Source organism: Balaenoptera borealis, assembly GCF_965194805.1.
Source record: "Balaenoptera borealis genome assembly, chromosome: 2".
Lineage (NCBI taxonomy): Eukaryota > Metazoa > Chordata > Mammalia > Artiodactyla > Balaenopteridae > Balaenoptera > Balaenoptera borealis.
Window position 1 is genome coordinate 59,348,582 of NC_138867.1, and position 25,484 is coordinate 59,374,065.

Here is a 25,484-nt window from a genome sequence, read left to right on the forward strand (position 1 = left end):
TTTACAGGTTAGGAAACAGGCTCAGAAAAAATGTTAAGTCAGGAGTTGAATCCAGGTCCCTTTGATTCTAAAACTCTAATTATTTCCACCATGGCATGAATCTTATATATAGCCGTTTGGAGAGAGAATGGATTTGTAAAGTGAATGAATAAATGAACACATCAATTCTATTCAAGCCTAAAATAGGTTTCCTGATAAAAGAACTCATCTCTCGCAAGTCCCAAGAATTGTACGAGCCTCTTACTTATACTAACTTCTCCTCTCCCTCTGTCATGGTTTCACTGCCTCAACTTCGATAATGTAGTTAAAAAAACAAGTGACTAAGATGCCTAACAGGGAGGGTTAGTTGGCTGCAAGCCTGGATACTTAGTGGGCAGCTGAGCTCTTGGAAACCCTGGGGATGGAGGAGGACCAATGGGCACCGCGCGGGCTGCCTGGGTGCATTGATGTCCTGGGGTCACTGACTTCTCCTTGCCCATTTTCGACTAAAGGCCACTGGTCAAAGTGGTGAAAGGAGAGAGGAGGCTTGTGACCTAGGTGTGGAGAAGCTTCATTCCACAGCCCGCTCTCTGTGGTGATATAGCCTGTTCCCAGAAATGCACCGTTGATGTGAATACTCAAATGGCTAGAAATATTAAGAGCTAATCCAAACCATCAGAATGGTTGGCTCCAACTCCAGCAAAAAAGGATAAACAAAATCTTTCTAAATTGGGAAATGGCTCGGGGTTATTTTTCTTTGTTTTTCCAACTCATCAGAGATAAGCTTTCATCACCAGAATGTTTTATTAATATTTTTCTAACAGGCTTTATTATTTTGTTAATCAAGCTAATCACAAGCGTAGCATCTTTATGTCTGTATTACTGATTGGTTTCTTTCAAACCATGTTGACATTTTAGTTGTTTCTGAACCAACTTTTTTTTCTTTCTTTTCCTGAAATGGGTCATGTCTTATTGGCTTCTTTGAAGATTGGCTGCCTTTTTAGGGACATTTTAATCATACTGACTGGTGTGCTTATGAAATGTATAGTGAGGACAGATTGACAGAAGGCTGGAGTGGAGAAGAAGGAAATAATTATCTGCCTAGTGCAAAATATGTACTTGAAATTTTCTATGGAAGCCACCAACTATAAAAGGTCATGAAATAGTGGTGTGAGCTGTTTAAGAGAACACAGTTGTTTTGTGTCTGGTCTCAGCTTGTGGAGAGTGATGCCATCAGGGAGGAATGCCTGGGGGCACTCACCCCAGCAGGTACTACTTGTGGTGAGGCCCCCCACAGATATTCCCCAACCAATGTCGTGGCTGGACCTGCCCTTGCGGTTCCTGTTATAGTTGCAAATCGTACCTCAACAACAACTGGTTGTATCAGAGAACTTTGAAAAGACAAGGTTTATTACTCAAAAGTCCTAGAGGGTGCATAGCACACCTGAGGTCACACAGAGAGGTTGTGGTGTGGGTCGACAGAACCCAGGGTTCTGCCTTTATTGGGGTGGAAGTTGGAGTGCTTAGGGTTTCATGGGTTCACTCTGTTGGTGAATTCTAAAACTAGGATTAGAATATAACCTAGGTCCTAGTATTATTTAAAATAAACACTTGTTGTAGTTGTATCTTGCTCCAAAGAAGCCATTACGTATTTCATCAAATCTAAGGTGCTTTTGAGATTGAGGATTTCTCCATCCTATTGGAATGCGTCAATGGAAAATTTCCTATTACTACATCATGACTGCCACCTGGTGGACAGTTATTGTATGACACATTGACTGCATCCTACTTTCACAGATGGCGTGCTGATTTTAGAGGTTAAAATGAGAAAAAAATAGAGTGCACTTTAGAATCGTTGAATAGGGTATGTTTGCATAAAAATATTAAGGACTAATTCTTCATTTTACATAAAATGTTCATATTAGCTCCTTAAATAATGACTCTGGTTTTTAAAAAAAATAGTTTGATTTACTAAATCCCAGCATTAATACACAATGTTGATGAAGTGTCACTATTGCACAGAGGAGGTGACAGCCGGCAGTGCAGCCTCACAGAACCTGTGCTTGTTGCCTGCCTTTCACCTGCTGAGAGAAAAGGCTCCTACATCAGTACATCATTAGTCCTGATCATCTTCCTTTATTTTCTCTCTCTCTCTCTTTGCTTTTGGAAAATATAGATAGAAAATTATTCACAGTCAACTTCTTCTCTTTTAAATAAAAAAGTTAATAACAGACCTCATAAGATAGGTAGTGGGTTTCTTGGGGTTTTTTTTGTGCCTCAGTGTTTCAGCCTGGAAAATGCCAAGGGACAGTCCTCTGTGTATTTCTATTGTGAGCATGTACAGAGCACAATCTTGGGAGGTCTGGCTTCTTTACTATTTGCTAGCTGTGCAAGTCTCATGCCTCTTTGGGTGTCGGTTTCCTTGATTGTCAAATGGATACACTCACCAATCCTTCCAGCTCCTAGGGACTCCTGAGTGAATCCAATGAGGCAATGGGCAGATGCATTTTGGTAACTATTAAAAGCTTTCTGCAAATGTATAATGAGAATCGCTGAAAAAAATACTTGGAGAGTGTTTTGGCAAGTGCCCGAGGTAGTCGAAACAAAACTTTTCAATTTAAAATTTTTTTGACTTTTAAAATAATTTGGAACAAAATCAAAGTATTGGATCTAAGTCTGTGTGCTGTAAAGAATTTGGCCAATTTTAAGGTTTAAAAACGATGACAAATTATTATCTTATGGGATGGCCATTAAGCCATTGGCAATGGCATTCAAGTCCTACTCAGTGGGGAGACATGAGTTTGGTGCACAGGTTGCTGGGAAGCCCACCCAAGAGCAGCCTCAACTTTCTCCCAGGTGTACGTTTATGTGGCAGGTATGTGGGGACTTCCTGAGCTGGAGCATGAACCCCTCTCTTTAGGCAGCCAAAGATAGTTTCCAAAATGAGCCCTTGAGGCGGTAGGGAAGCTTGTGACTTAGGGACAGTGTGGGGAGCAGAGCCAGCCCTCCTCAAAGCAGGTGAAGACAGAGGCTTTCCTGAACTCTTCTGTGGCTTTGTCACTTGGGGATTCCCCTCTCCTTCTCCTCTTGATGGCCCTGATTTGGAATAATCCTTCCCAGGTCCTGACTAAGTCTCTGACAGAGGATTATAAGTGTGTGTGCCCCTGGCACCTGGAGATGCAGAAAATCTGACCTCCGAGTCCTGTGGCCTGTGAAAAATCTGCTTAGGTCATGATCATGGAAAGTCGTCTTCAGCAGGATGAAAATTATGGCTGGTTTTTTATTATCTTATAAATAATTTAGTCTGCTTATAACTTTTAGGGCAAAAAACTTAACCTATATATTTATTTTAATTGAGACTATGTGTGTTTATGTATATAGTTAACTTTATTAAAATATGCCTTTATAATGAAACTATTATATGTGTGTCATATTCATATGTCAATATAAGCATATTGACTTTTTAAAAAAATTTATATTTTATTTATTTTATTTTTGGCTGTGTTTGGTCTTCATGCTGTGTACAGGCTTCCTCTAGTTGTTGCAAGCGGGGGCTACTCTTCTTTGCGGTGCACGGGCTTCTCACTGCGGTGGCTTCTCTTGTTGCGGAGCACGGGCTCTAGGCGCAGTGGGCTTCAGTAGTTGTGGAGCGCAGGCTCAGTAGTTGTGGCTCGTGGGCTGCAGAGCGCAGGCTCAGTAGTTGTGGCGCACGGGCTTAGTTGCTCCGCAGCATGTGGGATCTTCCTGGACCAGGGCTTGAACCCGTGTCCCCTGCACTGGCAGGCGGATTCTTAACCCCTGAGCCATCAGGGAAGCCCGCGTATTGACGTTTATGGAAAGTTGGTTACTGCAAGTGACTGGCAGTGGATGTATCTGAGCCATTCTTGTGCATAATCTTTAGTCCCTGGGAACCCCGAGGGACTAAGTGGGATTTAACCCCAACCAGCTTGGTTACTCAGAATATACCTGCAACCACCCTCCAGGTAAAGTTTCCTAGGAGCCAGAGTCTGGGAAACACCTACTGCTACTTTAGGTGCCTTGAAGCCATTGGCTGAAACACAGAGAAGGTATCACTGAATGGCTCCTGGGACATGACCTAATGATTCTTGTTTTGCAGAGCCATTTTATTTATTTATTTATTTATTTATTTATTTATTTATTTTTGGCTGCGTTGGGTCTTCGTTGCTGCGTGCGGGCTTCCTCTAGTTGCGGTGAGCGGGGACTACTCTTTGTTGCGGTGCACCGGCTTCTCATTGCAGTGGCCTCTCTTGTTGTGGAGCACGGGCTCTAGGCATGCGGGCTCAGTAGTTGTGGCTCGCGGGCTTAGTTGCTCTGTGGCATGTGGGATCTTCCCAGACCAGGGCTCGAACCCGTGTTCCCTGCATTGGCAGGCAGATTCTCAACCACTGTGCCACCAGGGAAGCCCTGGTTGATGTTTGATGGTGTCTTTTCCTATCTTTTTACTTTCAATCTATCTGCATCTTTATACTTAAAGTATGTTTCTTTAAAATAGTAATAGGTGATTCTTGCTTGGTTTCCTTAGTCCAGTCTCTTGGAATGTCTAGTCCTCGTACATTTAATGTTGAATTTAAGTCTACCATCTATTCTTTGTTCCCATTTTTCTCATTTCCTGCCCTCTTTTGAATCAATCAAATATTTTTTTTTTATCATTCCATTTTATCTTCTATGTTAGCTTTTCAGTTCTGTATTATTCTTTTGCTTATCTACTTAAGGTGACTGGTCAAGGCTCTCCAAAGTGAATTTCATATGTATTGTATTTGTTCCTCTTTCTCCTTCCAGTGCTTCTCCCCACTCAGCCCAGGTGCTCCACAAGATGCTGACTCTCAGTTGAATGGGCATGACTGGTGGGTACTAGGGTAATCTCAATCTCCATGACTGGTTCAGAAATGAGCATGTGACCCAATTGCAGGAAATAAAACTAGAAGAGAGATTTTCTGGAAGCTTCTGGGGAAGTTCTTCCTCACTGTATTGGAAGGGGGTATGGGACACCTCTTTCTCTCAGTGGACTGGACAGAAACGAGGAAGCATATGGCCCCTGCTATTGGAAGTCACACTATGACCCCCAGGGCAACCAGACTTAGGATGAAGCTGAATTGTGGCCAGCAGAGTGCAGAGCCTGAAGGAATCCGGGTCTTACTTGACATTGTTAAGCTGCTATCTATGAACCAACCTTGAAGTGTACCTAACTCTTCATGTGAACAAATACATTCACTTATTTATTTAAGCCATCTTAGGTGGGTCTTATTTGATAGCTAAAAGCATCCTAACAACAGATACAAGAAGTATACATTATTTTTATATTCAGAAAAGTAATAAAGATCAATGTTTTGAAGTGCCTAAGTATTAGGGATTTGACATTTACTTCCTAAAGCCACAGAAATAATTTTCTTCCTCCAGTTCATTCCTGCTTGACAATGGCTTTTGTTATCTATTATCTCACAGTGCTTTGTGGTTAGTTAATCTGTATTGCATTGAGGCACAGTGACCGTGACCCCAGCAGCCAGCACAAAGCTTGACATTTGTGCTAGGCTCTTTCTCGTAAGACAATAGTGGTTGATATGTTTGATTTCTCCCCAAGTAGGAGGCTACGTGAAAGCTGACCAAGTACACAATGCTCTCTTGGGGAGGGCCCTATAACATCTCATCAACATAGGCAAGGAGACATTATCTTTATTTTATTTTATTTTTTTTTTATTTTTATTTTTTAAATGCTATTCTTGTCTGCTTACATTCTTTTTATGTATGTATGTATGTATGTATGGCTGTGTTGGGTCTTCGTTTCTGTGCAAAGGCTTTCTCTAGTTGCAGCGAGTGGGGGCCACTCTTCATCGCGGTGCGCGGGCCTCTCACTATCGTGGCCTCTCTTGTTGCGGAGCACAGGCTCCAGTCACGCAGGCTCAGTAATTGTGGCTCACGGGCCTAGTTGCTCCGCGGCATGTGGGATCCTCCCAGACCAGGACTCGAACCCGTGTCCCCTGCATTGGCAGGCAGACCCTCAACCACTGCGCCACCAGGGAAGCCCTGGAGACATTATCTTTAAAAGAAGAATCTGGAATGGCGCAGAGAGAGTGGTTTATCTTCTGAACAGGCCAAACTCTGGCTTGGTTAGGTGGATGGGCTCTTCCTTAAATACTGACACGCTGTTCCTGACTCAGCTGAGAGGGCCTTTGAGGAAGGGGCTCACTGAGACAGGGGTACATGCAGTTGACTTAATTCTTGTTGACAGTCTCCTTGGAAGAGGGGCAAACACCAGGACAGCCAACTAAGAGGAAAAGGTTTTCTTAACAGGCATGCATGATGGAGGAGGCGTTACCTGGCCTTGTGACCCCTGTGAGCTGGCATGGGTTCTGGAGGCCAGTGCTTCAGTCAACGCCCGTGTCTCCAAGGAAATCCTAGAACAAAGGAATAACAAGATAAGCTCTTTGGTATTTGTGGGTGAAAATTGCTGTCCTGGATGTTCAGGACTCCTTTTTATCCAAAAGGTAAGCAAGATAAGTAAATAGTCACATGGCATCAAACGTGGGCTCTGTCTTTAAGAAATGCAGGTTAATAAAGGATGTTGAGTCACAGCTAACAACTTGCTGAACAACAAGGTGAATTACAAAAGGTAAGATTAGGGTTTCAAAATTCTTTATTTTGTCATATAGGCTTAAAAGGGTACATGTTTATCTTTACCAAAAAAATCAGAGCAGGTACCAACAGGCCAGAGAGAAAGGATAAACTAGGTTCTTTCATAAGGTTCTTTGTAGACAAGATGGCAATGTGAGAGGCAAATGTTAGGATGTGGTTTGGAATATGCTGGTTCCACCAGCCAGGAGCTAATAGCCCCTAGAGCAGGGGTTCTCAGCCTTGACTGTACATTAGAATCACCTGGAAAACTATTATATGTCCTCATACGGCATCCTAGATTGATAAATCAGACTCTCTGGTGTGGGGGGCAGAGGGCAGGCCTCAGTGTTTTCTTTTTTTTTTTTTTTTAATTAATTAGTTAATTAATTTTATTTTTGGCTGCATTGGGTCTTCATTGCTGCAGCTAGGCTTTTCTCTAGTTGTGGCGAGCGGGGCTACTCTTCATTGCGGTGCACGAGCTTCTCATTGCAGTGGCTTCTCTTGCTGAGGAGCACGGGCTCTAGGCACACAGGCTCAGTAGCTGTGGCTCGCTGGCTCTAGAGCACAGGCTCAGTAGTTGCGGCGCATGGGCTTAGCTGCTCTGAGGCATGTCGGATCTTCCCGGGCCAGGGATCAAACTTGTGTCCCCTGCATTGGCAGGCGGATTCTTAACCACTGTGCCACCAGGGAAGCCCAAGCCTCAGTGTTTTCTAAACCTCTCCAGATAATTCCACCGTGGCAATTGAGAACCAGCTGCCCTTGGAATGGACCTTTCTTCCATCACTCTAAATTGCTGGGCCCTCTGGTTTCCCTCAGGACATAGGAGTTTCTGTTGTGTCAACAGGAGCACTGATGTTTCGACACAGCAGAACAAGTGGCATATGGGAAACCCAGTAATAGACATATTTGAGCCTTGAACATACTTCAGTTAGTACATGACATTTTTTTAAATTGAAGCATAGTTGATTCAGAATGTTGTGTTAATTTCTGCTGTACGGCAAAGTGATTCAGTTATACATATGTATACATTCTTTATATTCTTTTCCATTATGGTTTATCATACGATATTGAATATAGTTCCCTGTGCTGTATATTAGGACCTTGTTGTTTATCCATTCTATATATAATAGTTTGCATCTGTTAATTCCAAACTCCCACTCTACCCCTCCCCCAACCCTCTCCCCCTTGGCAAACACAAGTCTGTTCTCTATGGCCATGATTCTGTTTCTGTTTCATAGATAGGTTCATTTGTGTCATATTTTAGATTCCACATATAAGTGATATCATATGGTGTTTGTCTTTCTCTTTTTGACTTACTTCACTAAGTATGATAATCTCTAGTTGCATCCATGTTGCTGCAAATGACATTATTTCATTATTTTCTGTGGCTGAGTAGTATCCCATTGTCTATATGTACCACATCTTCTTTATCCATTCATCTGAGTACATGACATTTTTAACTTGTCCTCAGGATGTATGGGATGAGGGGAGATGATTTTTAGCAGAGCCACACTCGCTCGGTATGCAGATTCACTATGTAAGATCTGCAGGGCAGGGCAGGGCAGGGCACTGGGTCTGTGTGGGTCTCCACTGCATCCCCGGGGCCCAGTCCAAATCAGCACAGAGTAAGGGCTCAATAAATGTGTGTCGAAGGATTGAATAACTGTTAGAGGAAATTTCTTGTTTCCAACATTTAACCTTTTGGAGGAGAGATGGTGAACATAAAATCAATTAAGCACCAAGAAGGTACTGAACATACTTTCCACAAAGTGATTCTGGGATATGTAATATATCCAACTATTCTCAGGGAATATGAAGAAGGAAAATAACAGAAACATCTACAAGTTTAAGATACTACCCAGGTTCATAAACTAACATGAGTGAATCTGAATGAACAATTTCACTGAATTTATGAATAAAAAATAAAACGTGGGGCAAATGTATCATAGTGGTCTGTACTCCATTTCACAGAGAGGAAAATTCAGCTGGCAGTGAGTTTGGGAGGGTCTGTTCTCAGTGTAATAATTATGTATCCAATTGTAGTTTCAATCCCACAGAGCATAAAATCACCAATAATAATTTCATGCTTCCCGTCACTGACATGATAATAATGCAGGTGGATCGCGTTTTTGTGCACCAGCTCCTATTACACAGCTCAGAAAAGGCTTTACTGTCTGAAGAGGAAAATGTACACAGCAGACCATAAACCTTTGAAGTTTACTTTAATCAAAAAACATTTACACAAATATCTGTGGGCTGTACCCCTTTTCTTAAATGGTTGCATCTCCTGTCTAAAGACATACCTAAAAAAGTTTCAATCATGTTACAGTCCTTTTTCATATCTTTATTATTTTAAAACCAATCTATATGTATTGTAAAAATTTCTAAGCAACAAAAAAATGTGAAAACTTACTCTTGCCATCCCGAGTTTTATCAAGAGTATCCACTACAAAGGAGTAAGGTGGTGAACTTTTGAAGCTCTTGTAAGGTATGTAAATCTGAAAAGGACTGTCACAGAAAAAAATCTGAATATTAAAGAGAAAGGACACTTACTTTAAGGATTTTATAATAGCCAGAGTTTGTCCTGCCTTTCATTCTATTTTTATTCTCTTTACAACTATCAGATTTGTAAACATTTTATCTATCACATAGGAAATCACCTAACAGATAGAAGTGCATTCAATGCCACCTACTGGAAATATAAATATTCAATGATACAACTTGCATGAAACGTAAATATATAGTGTATTAATATACAACCAGTTTGTTCTAACAAAAGAATTTAAAGTTTTAACTTTAGGTATGGATAAAGAGACAGGAAATGGTAATGAAATCATAGTGTTTTCTAAAACTCAGTAGGCTAACTGGATTTTAGAGAAAATTCAAAGTTATAAACCTTAAAAATCTTTATAGTTTAGTGATTAACATCCTCCATTACATCCTCCATAAAAACATTTTTTTCAAGCTATTGGCAATATTTTTTGAAAGTTCAAGAATATTAAAATGATTAACCTTTTTCATTGAGCTCTCTGGTTCACAGCTTCTTTCACCATGGAAAAAGTGAAAGTGAAAGTGAAAAGTGAATTATATGGTCTAGTCAGGAGGAGGATGTGAGAGAGGCGTTGTCACCAACACTAGGAGGCTTATAGTAGTTTACCTCTCAGCTGATGACAGAAGAGCCATTACAAAGGTGATTACCTTACTCCCAGGCTGGCTTTCACTGAAGTACTAAAAAGGGTCATGGCCACACATCCTTTTTCAATGTCATGTGAGATGAAGTCCACCCAAGGATTACCTAGAAAATGGAATTTGATTCACCATTTACTATTTATTCAAGGTCCCAGACTTAGTGAAGTTACATGTTAATTTGGATATTTCTGTCTGGTAGAGAAGCAAATAATTTCTGTCTTGTGGAAAAAATCCCCCAAATGACAATTTCTGTCCCTGTTGGACAACAGTCAGATTTGTATATAACCCAGCAATCTTATCTTAACATTGCTAAAAATGCTCAGCTTCTCAAATGCTCTTAGAGCCAGTTTTCATATCTTACTGGTTTCCTCATTGAAACGGAACAGAACCCTATGGTCCTTATGGTCCTTCCCCCCCCCCACCCCCCCACCCCCGCCTCCCTGGCCCCGCCCCCGCCGCCCCGTGTCCTCAGCCTGCCTTTTGTCTGTGAAAAAACTTTAGCCAAAGAATAAGTTTAATCAGAGAAGTGAGAAAATGCAGAAACAAAGGAAAACAGTCAAAGGAGACCAATAATATGTATAGCTGATTCACTTTGTTATAAAGCAGAAACTAACACACCATTGTGAAGCAATTATACTCCAATAAAGATGTTAAAAAAAAGAGACCAATAATAATAGTTTAGTCATTAAGCATAGTCAAGGACTTTACTTCCTCCTCAAGGGCTATAGATAATATTCTGAGCCATATCCTGTGAGCTGTCTTATAGAGACTGAAACCCCCATCAGGTGGAAGAAGTCAACTACATGATGACCAAACTGTAGCCATGACATAAGCTGCCACGATTCCAAGAATTGGCCTCAAGGAAATCGGAACAAACCGACCCCGGAACTGAAGATTAATTGTACTTAAGATGACACTGGTCAGACCACCGATGACCAATTTCAAGATGCCTGTCAGAGCTGTCAGGGCTGTTTCTGCATGTAGCTCCCTCCCTCCCTCCGTCTATAAAAGCTCTTGCCCCCTGGTTGTAGGTGGTGGGATTCGGCCTTTGGACAGGAGTCTGCACCCCCCACCCCCCACCCCGGAGGCCGACATCCAAAATAAAGCACACTTTCCTTTCCACCAACCTTGCCTCTTTATTGGTTTTTGAGCGGTGAGCAGCTGGACCCCACTTTTGGTTACATCATCGGTTAATAAATTGAACTAAATCTTTGTCATGTGTTCATTTTATTCGCATGAGTCATGTAACCTTTTGAAAATTATATTTGATCAGTTTTGAAGGTCATCCACTGAGATGTTTGAGAGGATTAACCCAACGGAGACAAATTAAATCTATTTGCCTGCACATCTTTTCTTGGCTTCTGAAGTGAATCCTGGGTGGCAACAGAACTTAAAATTTTCTGACTCTCTAGTTCTTTTTTTCTTTTTCTACTGATATTACATATTTGTGTTTTTTTGTTTTTGTTTTTTTTTAATTTTTACGCTTTATTTATTTATTTTTGGCTGTGTTGGGTCTTCGTTTCTGTGCGTGGGCTTTCCCTGGTTGCGGCGAGTGGGGGCCACTCCTCATCGCCGTGCGCGGGCCTCTCACTGTCGCGGCCTCTCCCGCTGCGGAGCACAGGCTCCAAACGCGCAGGCTCAGTACTTGTGGCTCACGGGTCCAGTTGCTCCGCGGCATGTGGGATCCTCCCGGACCAGGGCTCGAACCCGTGTCCCCTGCATTGGCAGGCAGATTCTCAACCACTGCGCCACCAGGGAAGCCCAACGTATTTGTTTTTATGTCTGGCTTGTACACCTTCAATAAGTTAGTCTGAATTGGTGTCAGCAATGATTGGGGATTTGCTTTTATGGTCTATTTGGTGATCTCTGATGGGTGTATAATGAAGACCTGTTCTATGTTGGGTGGAAGATGACAGAGAATCCACTTAGTAGTCTTCTTTCTTTTTTGTTTTTGCTCTTTTAAAAAAAATCCATTCGTCTATTTGCAACCTTAAATCAATTAAGAACTACACGCTCACTGGAAGAAAAATAACTCTAAGTTTTTGTTTCTGGTTCACTTCTGATTTGTAGCTAACAGACAAAGCTAGAAGCTCTCCCTCTGTTTGTGTGTCTGCATGTCTATAATTAAGAAAGACCTTTACCTCTCGTTGTGTAAGAGAAATATCTTCCTAGCACTGGAGGGTTTTAAAAAAACTAGATTGGTTTATAAAGATAGTCACTTACATGAATCAAATATTCCCTCAAATCCCAGAAGATAAAGAAACTGAACCTCCTCCGGTATTTTCTGTGCTAGAGTATTAAGAAAAATATTTTTCTTACAGAAATCATTAGCTAGGAAACATTTTAAGAATTCAAGTTCACATAAGGATAGTCCATTTCCAGCATCACCTGGAAACTTGTTAGAAATTAAAATTCTTGAGTCCCAATCCAGACTGACTGAATCAGAAACTCTGTGGGTGGGACTCAGCAATCTGTATTTTCAACAAGCCCTCAGATCGTTCTGATACACACTAAAATTTGAGAACCACTAATCTGGGGAAAACTACTTAGTTCAACTCACTGCTTACTATTGACTAAAAGTACCGGACTTAGTGAAGTCACATGTTAGTTTGTAGATTTCTATACTATAGAGATGCCAGTAATTTCTGTCCAGTGGAAAATATAGCCTCAAAGGTTACGGTTTATGGCCTTGTTGGATGTTCATCAGATTTGTGTCTAACTCAGCAAGCTTATACTAACATTGCCTAAAATATATACTCTTGGAATTAGTTTTAACATCTAACTGGTTTCCTTACCAATTAATTAGTTGAATAAAATCTTTGACAGGTGTTCAATTTATATTTACATAGAATAATGTTTTTAAACTTTTTGAAAATTATCGTTAGTGTATTTCACTCTGTGGTGGTAATGAGCCCTAGTACTGTACTAGGCAGTGAGTGCCTTGACAGCAGGACTGTGTCTGGTTTTGCTCAGTATTTTATCCTCACATCAAGCACAGTGTCTGGTACATAAGCTCTAAATAAGTTTTTGTGCAGTCAATAAACACTACCTAAAAGGTATTTGATTTTTTAAAAAATTATTTTTGGCTGCGTTGGGTCTTCGTTGCTGCGCATGGGCTTTCTCTAGTTGTGGCGAGCAGGGGCTACTCTTCTGTTGTGGTGCGAGGGCTTCTCATTGCAGTGGCTTCTCTTGTTGCGGAGCACGGGCTCTAGGTGCGCGGGCTTCAGTAGTCGTGGCTCGCGGGCTCTAGAGCGCAGGCTTAGTAGTAGTGGCGCACGGGCTTAGTTGCTCCGTGGCATGTGGGATCTTCCCAGACCAGGGCTGAAACCCGTGTCCCCTGCATTGGCAGGTGGATTCTTTAACTACTGCACCACTAGGGAAGTCCAAGGTACTTGATTTTTAAAACAGGAATTTCAGAACTGGCCCATTAGTATAATTCCTGTTGTTTTAATTAACTTTGTCTGTTTCTTAAGGGATTTTTCTGGGGTTTGTTATCAGGGACCCCGAGGCTAAAAGGTGATTGATAGAATAGGAAAGGGGAATTTTGTTCAAGATATTCTCTGAGATCTGTTGGTTGTCGACCTGAGTCCGATTAGGAGTGGTTATTTTAGAGTCAATCCCAGCATAGGTTGTTTGGTTGCCGTTCAGTTGCGGAGAGCACTTGCAAACAATACTGAGTGATGTGCCCAAAGGGATCATTGGATTTTGTTACTTTATAATATGAACAGGAAGTAACAAACACTTCATGGATAATGTGCCATCAATAAGAAAAGGAACCAAATGGAAGGGTGAATGGTTTTAGGTAAAATCGGTTTAAAGCATATGCCTGACAAGGGGGGAAGCATTAGTACTATTTTCACATATGATTTAGCTTGCCTTTGAACATCTATCGTTTTCTTCTTCCCGTGGTTTTCCTTTAGGCCTCCTGCTTTCCAGGTGGCCTGGGGGCAACGGTGGGTTGTTAACCAGTCATCCCCTTCTCCACTCAACTCCATACAGTGGTGCATTTCTATCCCATGCTAAACAGATTTCTGCCTCCTGGAAAATTTAATCCCAAGCAGAATGATAAACAAGGGGATCTAAGCATTATCAAAGCGGCATCCAAAATGACTGGCCATGACTTCCTGATTGAGATCCCTGGCCTAGTTTCATCCCTTTGGTATTGCCTGCTTCTTCAGCTCTTCCTTCCATTCTGTGTCTTTCCATTAATTCCTTTTTGCTTAAATTAGGTAGATCAAGTTTATGTGGCTTACAACCCAACTGTCATAACTGATATCACACCTGTTTTCCAGATGAAGTGATTTAATAACCCAAGTCCCACGCTCAGTGGTCATGTCAACTTCTAGCTCGTGGCTCTCTCTTCCAGATGTTGGTGTAGCACGAGTTTATAGTGCTCCTTTAGTGGAATTAAAGAGCATCTGACTTTTATTGAAGAAATGAGTTCTCTGTCACAGAGGGCTTTTCCTACTGAAAACTTACTCACAAGGGAAAAATATTCTCAATATACTTCTAGAAATGACAATCAATAAGTCTTTGTTGACTAATTAACATTCAATTTATTTTAATTATATGGTTTGATCTAATGGAGTATCCTGGCAGGACAGAAGGGTTAAACTAAAAATCCCAAAGAGATACCTTAATAATCTTATGCAATGTAAAAAGAACAACCTGCATGCAAACTAACAGAAGAAAAGTACTTTATTCACTTATAATATCATTTTGTAAACAACCACACTGTGCATTTTTAAATTTAATAATAACAAACTTTTTTCCTATGGATTTATAGCAAACTCTATATAAAGTCAATGAGTTAATACAAGAGTGAAGATGAATAGGGCAGAATAATTTCCGAAAATGTTAAATTACAGCACTTGATACAAACACAGATAACTATCTGTACCATAAAAATTTACATGCCACAAAACACTCATTTATAATTTTAAATATGCAGTAAAACACATTTATAAAAAAGCATCAACGTTAATTTTATTATAAACCAGTGAATTACTCAGAGGAATATTTATTAAAACTTACTAAAAATCAGTAAATATTGCAACTGAGGTAAAAATTTATAAGTAAACAAAACTATCATTTACAAGGGCCAAAAGTAAATGGAAGGGCAGACAACACTTTCTGATGACTATGTCTACTCCTTGATGTTCTGAAGCAGTTTCAGTAAATGTGACTCAATAACCTGTTGAACTAGAACACACAGGTGATCAAGACAACAGCACGTTGATTACAAAATTTTAAAAACTATCAAATTCAACTTAACATCACCAACTTTTTCGTAAAATAATTTCTAATTAGGATATAATCATAGTCTGAGGGCAATAAGATTACAATGCAATACTTCAAACTTAGTCTGTCACTGACTTTAGTAATTGTCCAAGTTACTGGGTTTTCTGTTCTTGGTTTCTAAATTTTGAAACTGAAGGAGAGTCCAGAATACAAGGTTGTTCTAAGGAACAGAGAAAGGGCAACTATAAAGCGTTTCATAAGTAGTTTGCTATGAAATGTTAAACACATTTTGTAAATAGGTGTACACGTATCCTCCAGCAACTAATTATTTGGGTTGGTGAAAAGTAATAGTAACAAACTCATTTCTAGACTTTGTAGGAATCTATTGATTTTGCCCACAGCTGAAAGTATATGTCAGGAGTTAGGATAACATGCATGTTCTATAACTGCAAGTGATGAGAACAGTTTGGACCACTGGTTTGTATTATTATAGGACTTTACTAAAATGAAACCTGAGAGTTCTAAACCACTTACCACTTCTATAGCCCAAGGCTACAGCTAGATCCATAGAATTGTATCCAGAGTCGGTTTCAATTGTTGGGTCAGCTCCATTTTCTGTACCAAAACAGAAAAATCCACATAAATAAAATGAAAATATGGATATGTTTGTCTATCACTGGCTCATGTGCAAATAGCGGGACAGATTTTCAGCAAATTTGGAAGATTTTCAGGATGGTCTGACAAAGTACAGAGTACACAGAGCGCATAGAATTCACTCTGGTGGGTCAGAGGGAAGACGCTTCAAACACAGAGGCATCCTCTAGAGCAACTGAAACTAATACACCACTACAGACAGCACTCAGGCTTAAAGATGCTGTGGACAGAGAAGAGAGCCGAGGATTCACAAGTGATCCCTAAAAGGAAAGCAACAAGGGCAGATACTGCGATTGCAGGCGTGCTGTGTGATGGAGCTACGGTTTACACGGGAACCTTAGGGCAGCAGGTGCTCCAGGGGTGAATAACGTATTTAATAACAGTTCAGGATTCTCCTGAGGCTAGCTTGTAAAAAATAATGTCTTCGTGTGGCGTTTTCTAAATATTTCCACTTTTATCTGCTTACCTAAGAGCATTTTTACACATTTCACATGATTTCCATGTACAGCGTAAAGCAAAGGCGTCCCTCCATTCTGCAAAAGGAAAGGTGAGTTAGTTTTTCAAGGTGAGCAAGATTCAAATAATTTAATGCTCCTGTGAATTGGGCATGTAAAAGTAGTTTAAGGTAATTTTTTTTTTTTTTTTAAAGCTATTCTAAATTATTTATTTATTTATTTATTTATTTTATTTATGGCTGTGTTGGGTCTTCACCTCTCTGCGAGGGCCCTCTCCAGCTGCGGCAAGCGGGGGCCACTCCTCATCGCGGTGCGCGGGCCTCTCACCATCGTGGCCTCTCCTGCTGCGGAGCACAGGCTCCAGACGCGCAGGCCCAGCAATTGTGGCTCACGGGCCCAGTCGCTCCGCGGCACGCGGGATCCTCCCAGCCCAGGACTCGAACCCGCGCCCCCCGCATTGGCAGGCAGACTCTCAACCACTGCGCCACCAGGGAAGCCCGGTAATTTTAATATTTTGTGAAGAATACTTAAATCAGAATAATTGAGTTTAGGACATCAACTTTTTCTCCCAGCTGTTTAATTAACTAATGTAATTAATTATTCTTCCAAGGGTTTAATAAAGCTTATTATGTCTCCCCAAACCAAATAAATCCTAGAGTTTGTTCCAGTAATTTAAAAATCAGTATTACAGACTCACCCAGTCATATTCATTTACATCAACTCCACAATCCAGCATCATTTTGACAATATCCGTGTAGCCCTTACTACAGGCTAATGACAGTGCACTTTCTCGACCTTTTCCTAAAAGCTGGGGATCAGCACCCTGCAGTGGGAAACAGAGATAAAAGACTTTTCAGTTTATGAAAACAAGAATATTGTTACTTCTGTCAATATAATCACAGTTCAACACTTCGGTCAGGTAATGTTCTGGGGTTAATAAAGAAAGAGCACAAACTTCTACTCCTGGACGTTCTGTTATCAAGGTTGTCTGAAGGCCTGCCTTCCTCCCTCTACCTCAATCCTAACTATCTTGTCACTTTGGAGTCAAATTATATCTTCTCCAAGAAGCTTCTCCTACAGGGTTGACAGGACTTTTGTTCCCATTGTGCTTAGCGGGGGCTGGGCATTCACTTCTCTCTCCATGCTTCATGGACGACTAGACTTGCCTGCTCAACCAGATGCAAGTTCCACAAGAATATGAAGAGCATGTAAACAGTTTTTGGATCCTCTACCATTACATCTAGCTGGCTGGAGATGTAAAAACTTTACTAAATACTTAACTGAACTTAAGTAACTGTACATATACATTTTCTGAGGCATTTTCCTTACATTCTGAAGTAGAAACTCTACCACAGCTATTTGCCCGTGTGCTGCAGCCCACATCAGAGGAGTAAATCCTTCTTCGTCCGTGTGATTGATAACATTTTCTATTTAAAAGAAAAGCAATTTTTGTGATCTAATTTAACAACCACATATTAATATCGCTATGAAAATACTGGCATTCTAAAAAGGTGACTATATTACCCAATGAGGTTCACGTTGTGCTGACTTGTGTTCACTGAAGTGCTGTGTGTTTTTGCAATTTGCAGTCTCAATGTATTAAACTGTGCCTCAATGTACATAGCTGAGCTCAAATAGCATATTATTTAAAGTATAAACTACCAGACACAACATAATGTTAGGTACAGGGCAGTCCACAGAACGCTGGACTCAGAATCAGGAGACCAGAGTTTGAATCCTGTCACTTTCTAGCAGGGTGATTCTGGGCATGTCATTTAATTCCTCTAATATCCAGAATACTACCTTGCTTATCTCAGTAGTTAGCTGGGAGGATCACAATAAAAATGAGGTTATACAATAGCCCTTAGCATTACATAAATACATATTATAAAAAGCCCCAAATTAGTAAAGCTATTTTTACTCTCTAGCCAATACTGCTGCCTTTGAGTTTCTTAAAATTTTCGGTGGTTTGCTAACATAATATAATATGAATGAAGACTGAATAATCTGAAATACATTTCTATGCAATTCTACCTCAAAACCCATTTTGTTCCCTAGATTCAGTCTACCAGGTATAAAGTCCACAGTTTTTTCCCTAATTTATTTAGTAGATTGAGAATAAAACCTTCAAATGTTTATAAACAAATAGGAATATAATATGAAGTCTTTCTTATAAAAGAATGACATGATTAAAAAAAAACACTCTTTAATCATATGCCCTGCATTCAACTGATAATGTTGGGACAATTGGCTAACTTTTTGAAAAATGAAAATAAAAGTAAAGCTCCACCTTTACCTCATTACACCAAAACATATTCCACATGGGTCAAAGATTGAAATGTAAAAAAGAAACCACAGAAGTTCTAGAATAATGTATGAGTGAATTTATTTATAATCTTGGAATAGGAAATCTTTTCTAAGCAAGATATAAAACTCAGAAGTCACAAGGAAAAAAATAAATTTACCTCTTAAAAATGTTAAGCCTGTGTTTGAAAACATCATAAAGTCAAAGGAAAAATGGCAAACTGGGAAAAAACTAGATTCAACATAAACAAAAAGTGAACTTCTTTAATTTAGGTAAGAGTTCATATAAATCAATAAAAAACAGGCAGTTCACACAAAAAGAAATTCAAATACATCATAATTTTAAAAAGGCAAATAAAACCAGTATGAAATACCATTTTTTCACCCATAAGATTAGCAAAGATTAAAGTCTGATAATATTCTGTGTCAGTGAGGGTATGGGGAAGTAGAAACTCTAACTCTGGTGTGAGGACAGGGCAAACATCTGGCAATGTATACAAAAGTAAAAATTCGTATACCTTTTGACCCAGTAAATATACTTGTAGGAATTTACCCTATGGATATACTTTAAAAGAATGCCAACAATATTGTTATTTAATAGAAACAAACTGGAATCAACTACCACCAGAGGAACTAGTTAAAAAATAAAAAACATAGTATATGCATATACAATACAATGCAAAATCACAGACCTATTAAAAAGAATGAAATAGATCTTTATGTGCTTATATGGAAAGATCTCAAAATTTAAGTGAAAAAAGTAAAGCGCAATGCAGTGTGTATATTTTCCCTCTTGTGTAAATAAAAAAAAGCACATACATACTATACTCTCACATATAGCCCCAAGTATAAATATTTTCCAGAAAAGTCTTCTGAAAATATAAGAAACTTATAATGTTTGCTTCTGCAGAAAAGGCGAGGGTGGCAAGGGAAGCTTTAACTTCTATACCTTATATTACTATTTTTTTTAAAGTATCTATTGGGTTATCTGCCTGGTGAGATTATGAAACTATTTTTTTTTGTCTTTATACTTTCTTGTATAAAAAGAAAACAATAACAAATCTGATAAATCCTATTAAATTTGTTTCAAATACATCTAAAAAAATAGGCTGGTACCTTGTTCAATACGAGTAGCCAGGTAGAGCATCTCTCCCTGAGCAGCCAACTGGTGAACAGACAAAGCTGAAACAATACCATAAAAAGTTTCATGCGTATCTGTAGGTATACTTTCATCATCTCATTGTTCATATCTGTGTAGCAATTTTCCTTTCCAAAACACAAACTATCATTTTATTGTTTAAAAAAATCTAACTTAAAATATAGCCTAACATTTGCAGATGTCAGAATTACCTTAAATATCTAGGAGTCTGAGAATTGACTCATATATGTTTAAGGCAATTCTGACATCTGCAAAGTGTTATTATCAGTGAATATGCAAATTGTTTGATTATTAACAATGCAAATTGTTACTGATCTTATCAATTAAAGAAATGGTTTAGGTACTTAATTTTTAACAATGGTATCTCTTTATCCAAACTTATAAGGAAATATAAGGAAGTTGGGTCTAAAAGACTCTTGTTTTTTAATTGACTGTATTCATTTAAGTCCCAAATATCATTATTTCAAGAGGCCATGGGTATTCCTTAACTTTAGGAGGACTAAGATAGTAAATTAAAAACTAGCTGAGAGGAAATTCTTGAGTACAGACCTATTTGTGGCTAATTAGCTGTGTGACCATGGAGACCTGATTAAAGATTTTTGTCTAACATGAGGTATGTGAACCACATGATCCCTAGTTGTTTTTTTCAAAAATTCTATGGTTGGGGAATTCACTGGTGGTCCAGTGGTTAGGACTCGGCGCTTTGACTGCGGGGCCCCGGGTTCAGTCCCTGGTCAGGGAACTAGGATCCCATTAAGACTCTTGGCGTGGCCAAAAAAAAAAAAAATTCTATGGTTGGAATATTTTAAGACAATCTCTTTATTTTAAAACAAAGCCAAACAGGTACTGTTCTATGACAGTTCATCTTAAAAATCAGTATCACTTGATCCTTGATTTAGGATGATATGACTGGGTGGCCTCAATACAGAAAGGAAAGCAATTGGGAGGCATATGCAAATTTACATAAATAAAACAGAAGTGGCTCTTAGGTGGAGTTAGAGTCATGAACTCTTTCTGGCTTACCTGCTACAGCATACAATTCAAAATCAGGAGGGACACAGTGTTTCCAAAGTAAAAACATATATTTCACCATGCTTTAGAATACAGACGCATTTATGTTATATTCTCAAATATAATTCCTAACATCAAACTGCTAACTGGTTTCCTCTCATTAAGAAACCCGTACTATATAGAATATTTTCTAGTTTACAGAGAAAACCCTTCATTTTATTTCTTCTAGAATAATTCTACATTAAAAAAATTGTAAATTCAAAGTTTTTATAGAGGTGATTTCATATTCATATTATTATATTCAAATTCGAAATTATAGTAGACATTGCTCAGCTTTTAGTACAAATCATTTGTTGATCAGTGATCTAGTTTATAAAATGCACTCCAAGAACACAAAAACACTCACGTGTCTTGCTTTGCACAAAGTTCAGAATAACTCAGTTTTTATAGTAAAATTATGAAGGTTTTAAGAATTAATATTTCAATCTGTATTTGTTCTCAACAGAGAAACATAAAACATGAAATATTTGAATATGCAATAATACGTGAGTTTTAAATTACTAAAACTATCAGGACATCACTTAAGCTTTCCAAAATAGAATATGCATTTAATGAAAATAATGTTTCAAAGCCAAACTCTTGAAACCATTACATTAGTAATAACAATATTTTAATACATCAGTGGTAAATACTTACCATTTGCTAACAGAGGTGTGGTTGAGACCTCATTTCCTCTGTGTTTGTTGGTTAAAGTAGTTGACTGTTTTATGGGTGAGAAGTGCTTTGTTGTAGAGGGAGTGTAGACACGCCTTACTTGAATTCCCGGAGAAGGAGATGTATGGATACTGCATTCAGCTAAGTAAAATTAATTTAAACACATTAAAACAATATTTTAACAACAAAGCATTTCAAAGTTCTATGTCAATGTTTACACTAAAAAAAGAAATACAAGATGTATAATATCTTCAACTGGTTCTCAAGTGATACTATTTGTTGCCATAAAAAATCTGTGCAAGTTCCAGAAAAAAAAATCAATATTAATCTTGAGCAATTTTATCCAGAGATTAGTTTTTTTTATTCGATAGATTGTTATAAAAGTAAATCTACAATATGATGACAGATTTCACTGTATTAAAGCATTGGAAGCTAATGCCAATCACATATTCATGGAGTTAATTCATTTACAAAAGGCACAAAATTTTTTTCTCCTATAATTTTAAAAGGTACGATAATAAACTTTATTAGAGAATTTGTAAATAAACAAAGGTCAAGGAAGAAGTAAAAATCAACATGTACTTATGGACATTATATAACATGAAATTATTTCATTTTGGTTTCTATGAGATTCTAGAAAATCATAATTAAAGATGACTTCCAAACTCTTCGCAAACTCAAAATCTCATGATCAGAAAGGGAAAAAAATAAAAAATAAAAAAATAAACAAAAACAAAACAAATGCAGATATTTATACCATAACTTTCAACCTTTAAATAGGACAGATGCCACCTCCAGGTCAGAGTTAACTTGATCTTGAATATTTTTACTATCTTCTTCATTTAAGGACTTCACAAACCGAGAACAGACATTCATATCAAATCTGTTAGGCAGTATGAATTTCATCCCCATGGCAACACCCTGAGCTGATCCTTCTTCTGCATTTGAGTCCAGCTGATGTTCTATTTTAATGTCTGGCATGCCGGTTAGACTGTAACTGCTGGGGCACTCTTCTACTATCAGCTGGGCTCCAATATCCAGATTTGCTGATGTAGCCATGATTTCAACTGTAGTTTCAATAATTAAAACATTTCTTCATGATTTCCCCTTGGTTTTATAAGAATGGCATACAGTGTATTCTTCAAATTTGGGTATTAAAACATCTGAAAGAAAAAAATTAAAAGTATTATATCAACTTAATGTATACAAAATAATCATTTTCAATCACGTATGCAAACAGTGCTCTTATTAGCACCTATACATAATAGAAAGCATACAATCTCCAGAGGTAGAAAAACCTGGATCTGAATCCAAGCTTCACCATTTATTAGCTGTGTGAATCTGTACAAGTTCCTCAATCTCTCTAAGCCTCAGTCTCACTTGTAAAATGGGTATACACCAGTAACCTCACAGGACCCTGGCAAAGACCAAATGAAATACGGTAACATTCTCACCGCCATCACTAGGTCCCAACAAATTTTACTTATCCTTTTCTCCCCTTTCCTATTCCTGAATATTGCCAAATGGATTTTTAAAAAATCAGGCTAACAACAAAAATAAGCTTTCATGTAAGAACTTTAACCTCTAATCTGAGGTTCATTTTTTAACATGCTGTTAAAATTTGAATTTAAGAAAAGATAGAACTCATGTTGTACCCAAGTCTATCAGCATCTACACTATCTATGATTCCTGGATAGTGAAAGGCTTTACAAAGTTTTGGTTATGATGAACTGAAGACATACTTATTAATCAGTTTTTGTTCAGATCAAGTGTTAGCAACTTAATACAGGTTTTTATGAAAAATAAAGTGTACAGATTATGGATTGGCTTCCTTTGCTTTAGTATCTCTAGGACATTATAATCTAAGTATAATTTTTGGTCCCAATATTTGTAATAAGTATTAAGAAATTAGAATTATTGATTTTTTTCCAAATATAGATTGTCAAGACATGAACTCAATAAATGCGAACTCTCAAAACAGAGGTTAGAAGCACACCTGTTACTGAATCATTTACTATTGTTTAAAAATGAGTTTTCAGTAAGGTAATCACTGGCACTTTCCTATGGACCTTAATATAATTTCAAGAGAAATTTCATTATTGTACCTAAAATTGCTTCTAAAAAAAGGAAGAACTCCAAGGCATATAATTGTCTTACACATATAGTCACTGAGATAAGAGGAAAATTAATAGCATCCAGTAAATTTTTTCATGTTAGGGCTTACTGCCTCAGAAACTTTGAGGGTGCAGGGTGTTTTAAAATTGTAATTAATTGGGACTAAAAGAGAAAAGTGCATTAAGGACCACAGTGGAGCAAAGGTTGGCAAATCATACATTTATAGATAATCACTTCTACAGTTTTAAAACATCTTCCAAGATTGATCTTTATAACAATCCTTTGTAGTCAGGGCAGGTAATCATTATGTTCACTACAGAGAAGAGAAAAGAGGAGCTCACGACTCCATCACCCTGTTCGTTAAAAGAAAAAGCAGCACTAAACTAATCCAAAACTTCCAAGGGAGAAAGAGTTGAAGAAATAATAAACGATAATAATAAAAAAGAAAGTTAACAAGTAACAAAGTCAACACACTTCAGCAAACGGTAAGGAGACTAAAACAGAAAATGAGTTGTGATTCAAATGGAGGTGGAGGGGCAACGCAGAGGTCTTTAAAAGTATATTACAAGATATGATCCGTGTTTCCTGAGGGAAGAGCCATCTCCCACAGACTCCTACCCAGAGTTGGGTGAAGTGCAACTCCCCTGAGCTCGCTCAGCACCCGCATATATCTTTATTTTACTATTTATCATTCTCTTGAAAATTTCCATTTAAACTCCTAATAAATTGAAAACTCCTCTAGGATGGGGGGGAGCCACTCTTACTAATTTTTGCACACAAAACAGTGCTTGGTGCTATCACGTACTCCGTAAATATTTTCTGATGTGAACCTTAACAAAGGTTCGTATTCTTTTCTATCCTGAAATGACCCTGCAAGATGCTCAACAAACATCTGCTGATTAGATCTGGCTTTCCGTTCCCAACATCACTACCAACTAGCTGTGCAACCCTGGACCGATAAATCATATACGTTTCCTAAGACTCATTTTATTCAGATAAGATGAAGATGGTTGAAATAGGTATCTCTAATATTCTTTCCAATTCTAAACATCTTCCATGTTACAAATCAGGGTTTAGAAATGGAATTACCAGTCTTTGAGGGAAGAAGAGCAAATGTACTCGGGGGAGGAGGGAGTGGAAACAGAACGCTTATCTTGGCACCACTCCAGAGAGGAGAAGCAACACTGACTGGTTAAGCCATAATTTGGAAGTATAAGAGAAGAAGGGGAAAAAAAAAAAGATCGAGAAGAGGAGGCGGTGAGAAAAAGAGGTAAGGCCAAGGAGAGCTAGGATCACCTCAATCTGTCAGAGCCCAGGGATAAGGGGAGAGAGACCCTAACGAAATAAAACGGGCAACTGGGTTAATCCACAGTGGGTGCTAGTAACAGGAGCCCCCCGGTTCTTCCTCATCCTGGAGTTGTCCTACAAGGACAGGAAGGTGCTATGAAAATGAATGATGCCTCACAGGCCACAGGTGTCCCGGCGTCCCAGGACAGGAACCCGCTGGAGGGGAGACTGTTGCAGGGAGGGAAGTCCGCTCTGTCGCCTCCCGCCAACTCTGCCCGAAAAATCCCAGCGCGGCTCCGGTAGGGAGGGCGGAAACTCTGGCTCAACCGCGGCGGGCTGGTCCCGGGGATAAGGGCCGGAGGCCGACCGTGTGGGAGCGCAAGGCCTGGCGACCGCCTTCGACAGCCCACAGCGAGTCGGGCCTTTCCATCTGCGGCCAGATACAGTGCAGGGCCCCACGCCCCGGCTTGTTTTGACCGCGACGTCACTTCCGATTTCTTCTTTCGGTTTCCGGCCAAAAAACGTGCCGCACCGGTGAAGCTGTTGCAGGGAGGGACTTCAGGTATTTTCCCGCCGCTGCGCGATCCTTACTGCCCCAGTACTATAGAGACAGCGTCCCTTCGGCTACAGCTCTGGTTCCCTAGCGCCAGGCCTCGGTCTCTCCCTCCGGCCACGCCTCCTCCTCTCCATCATCCCGCCCACCGGGCTCGCCCCTGCGCACCAGGGCTGCGTGCGTCTCGGGAGTC

General features: G+C 39.2%; 1 protein-coding gene across 7 annotated transcripts; it reads right to left on the minus strand.

Moving 5' to 3' along the window:
- Positions 1–5,741: 5,741 nt before the first annotated feature.
- On the minus strand, positions 5,742–25,412 carry ANKRA2 (ankyrin repeat family A member 2). 7 transcript variants are annotated; one of them, XM_082378346.1, is made up of 11 exons: positions 24,917–25,412; positions 22,107–22,499; positions 21,319–21,477; positions 19,569–19,634; positions 17,478–17,575; positions 16,846–16,971; positions 16,160–16,226; positions 15,574–15,654; positions 9,808–9,904; positions 6,314–6,392; positions 5,742–5,975 (listed from the first exon to the last, which is right to left on the minus strand). In XM_082378346.1, exons 2-11 carry the CDS (start codon positions 22,393–22,395, stop codon positions 5,898–5,900), a joined length of 1,140 nt encoding a protein of 379 aa, XP_082234472.1. In that variant the 5' UTR covers positions 22,396–22,499; positions 24,917–25,412; the 3' UTR covers positions 5,742–5,897. The 7 variants fall into 7 exon arrangements, with proteins under 7 accessions (XP_082234472.1, XP_082234478.1, XP_082234473.1 ...); XM_082378349.1 differs by lacking the exon at positions 5,742–5,975 and adding an exon at positions 9,023–9,117 and having other exon boundaries at positions 6,358–6,392; positions 24,917–25,410; XM_082378352.1 differs by lacking the exon at positions 24,917–25,412 and having other exon boundaries at positions 22,094–22,313.
- Positions 25,413–25,484: the final 72 nt, after the last annotated feature.

Coding starts and splice junctions, on each gene's coding strand:
- ANKRA2 (XM_082378346.1), bottom strand. CDS start 22,395: ATGGCTACATCAGCAAATCTGGATATTGGAGCCCAGCTGATAGTAGAA. Junction 21,478..22,106: donor GGCATCTGTCCTATTTAAAG/GTTGAAAGTTAT, acceptor AATTTTACTTAG/CTGAATGCAGTATCCATACA. Junction 19,635..21,318: donor CACACCTCTGTTAGCAAATG/GTAAGTATTTAC, acceptor GTATTGTTTCAG/CTTTGTCTGTTCACCAGTTG.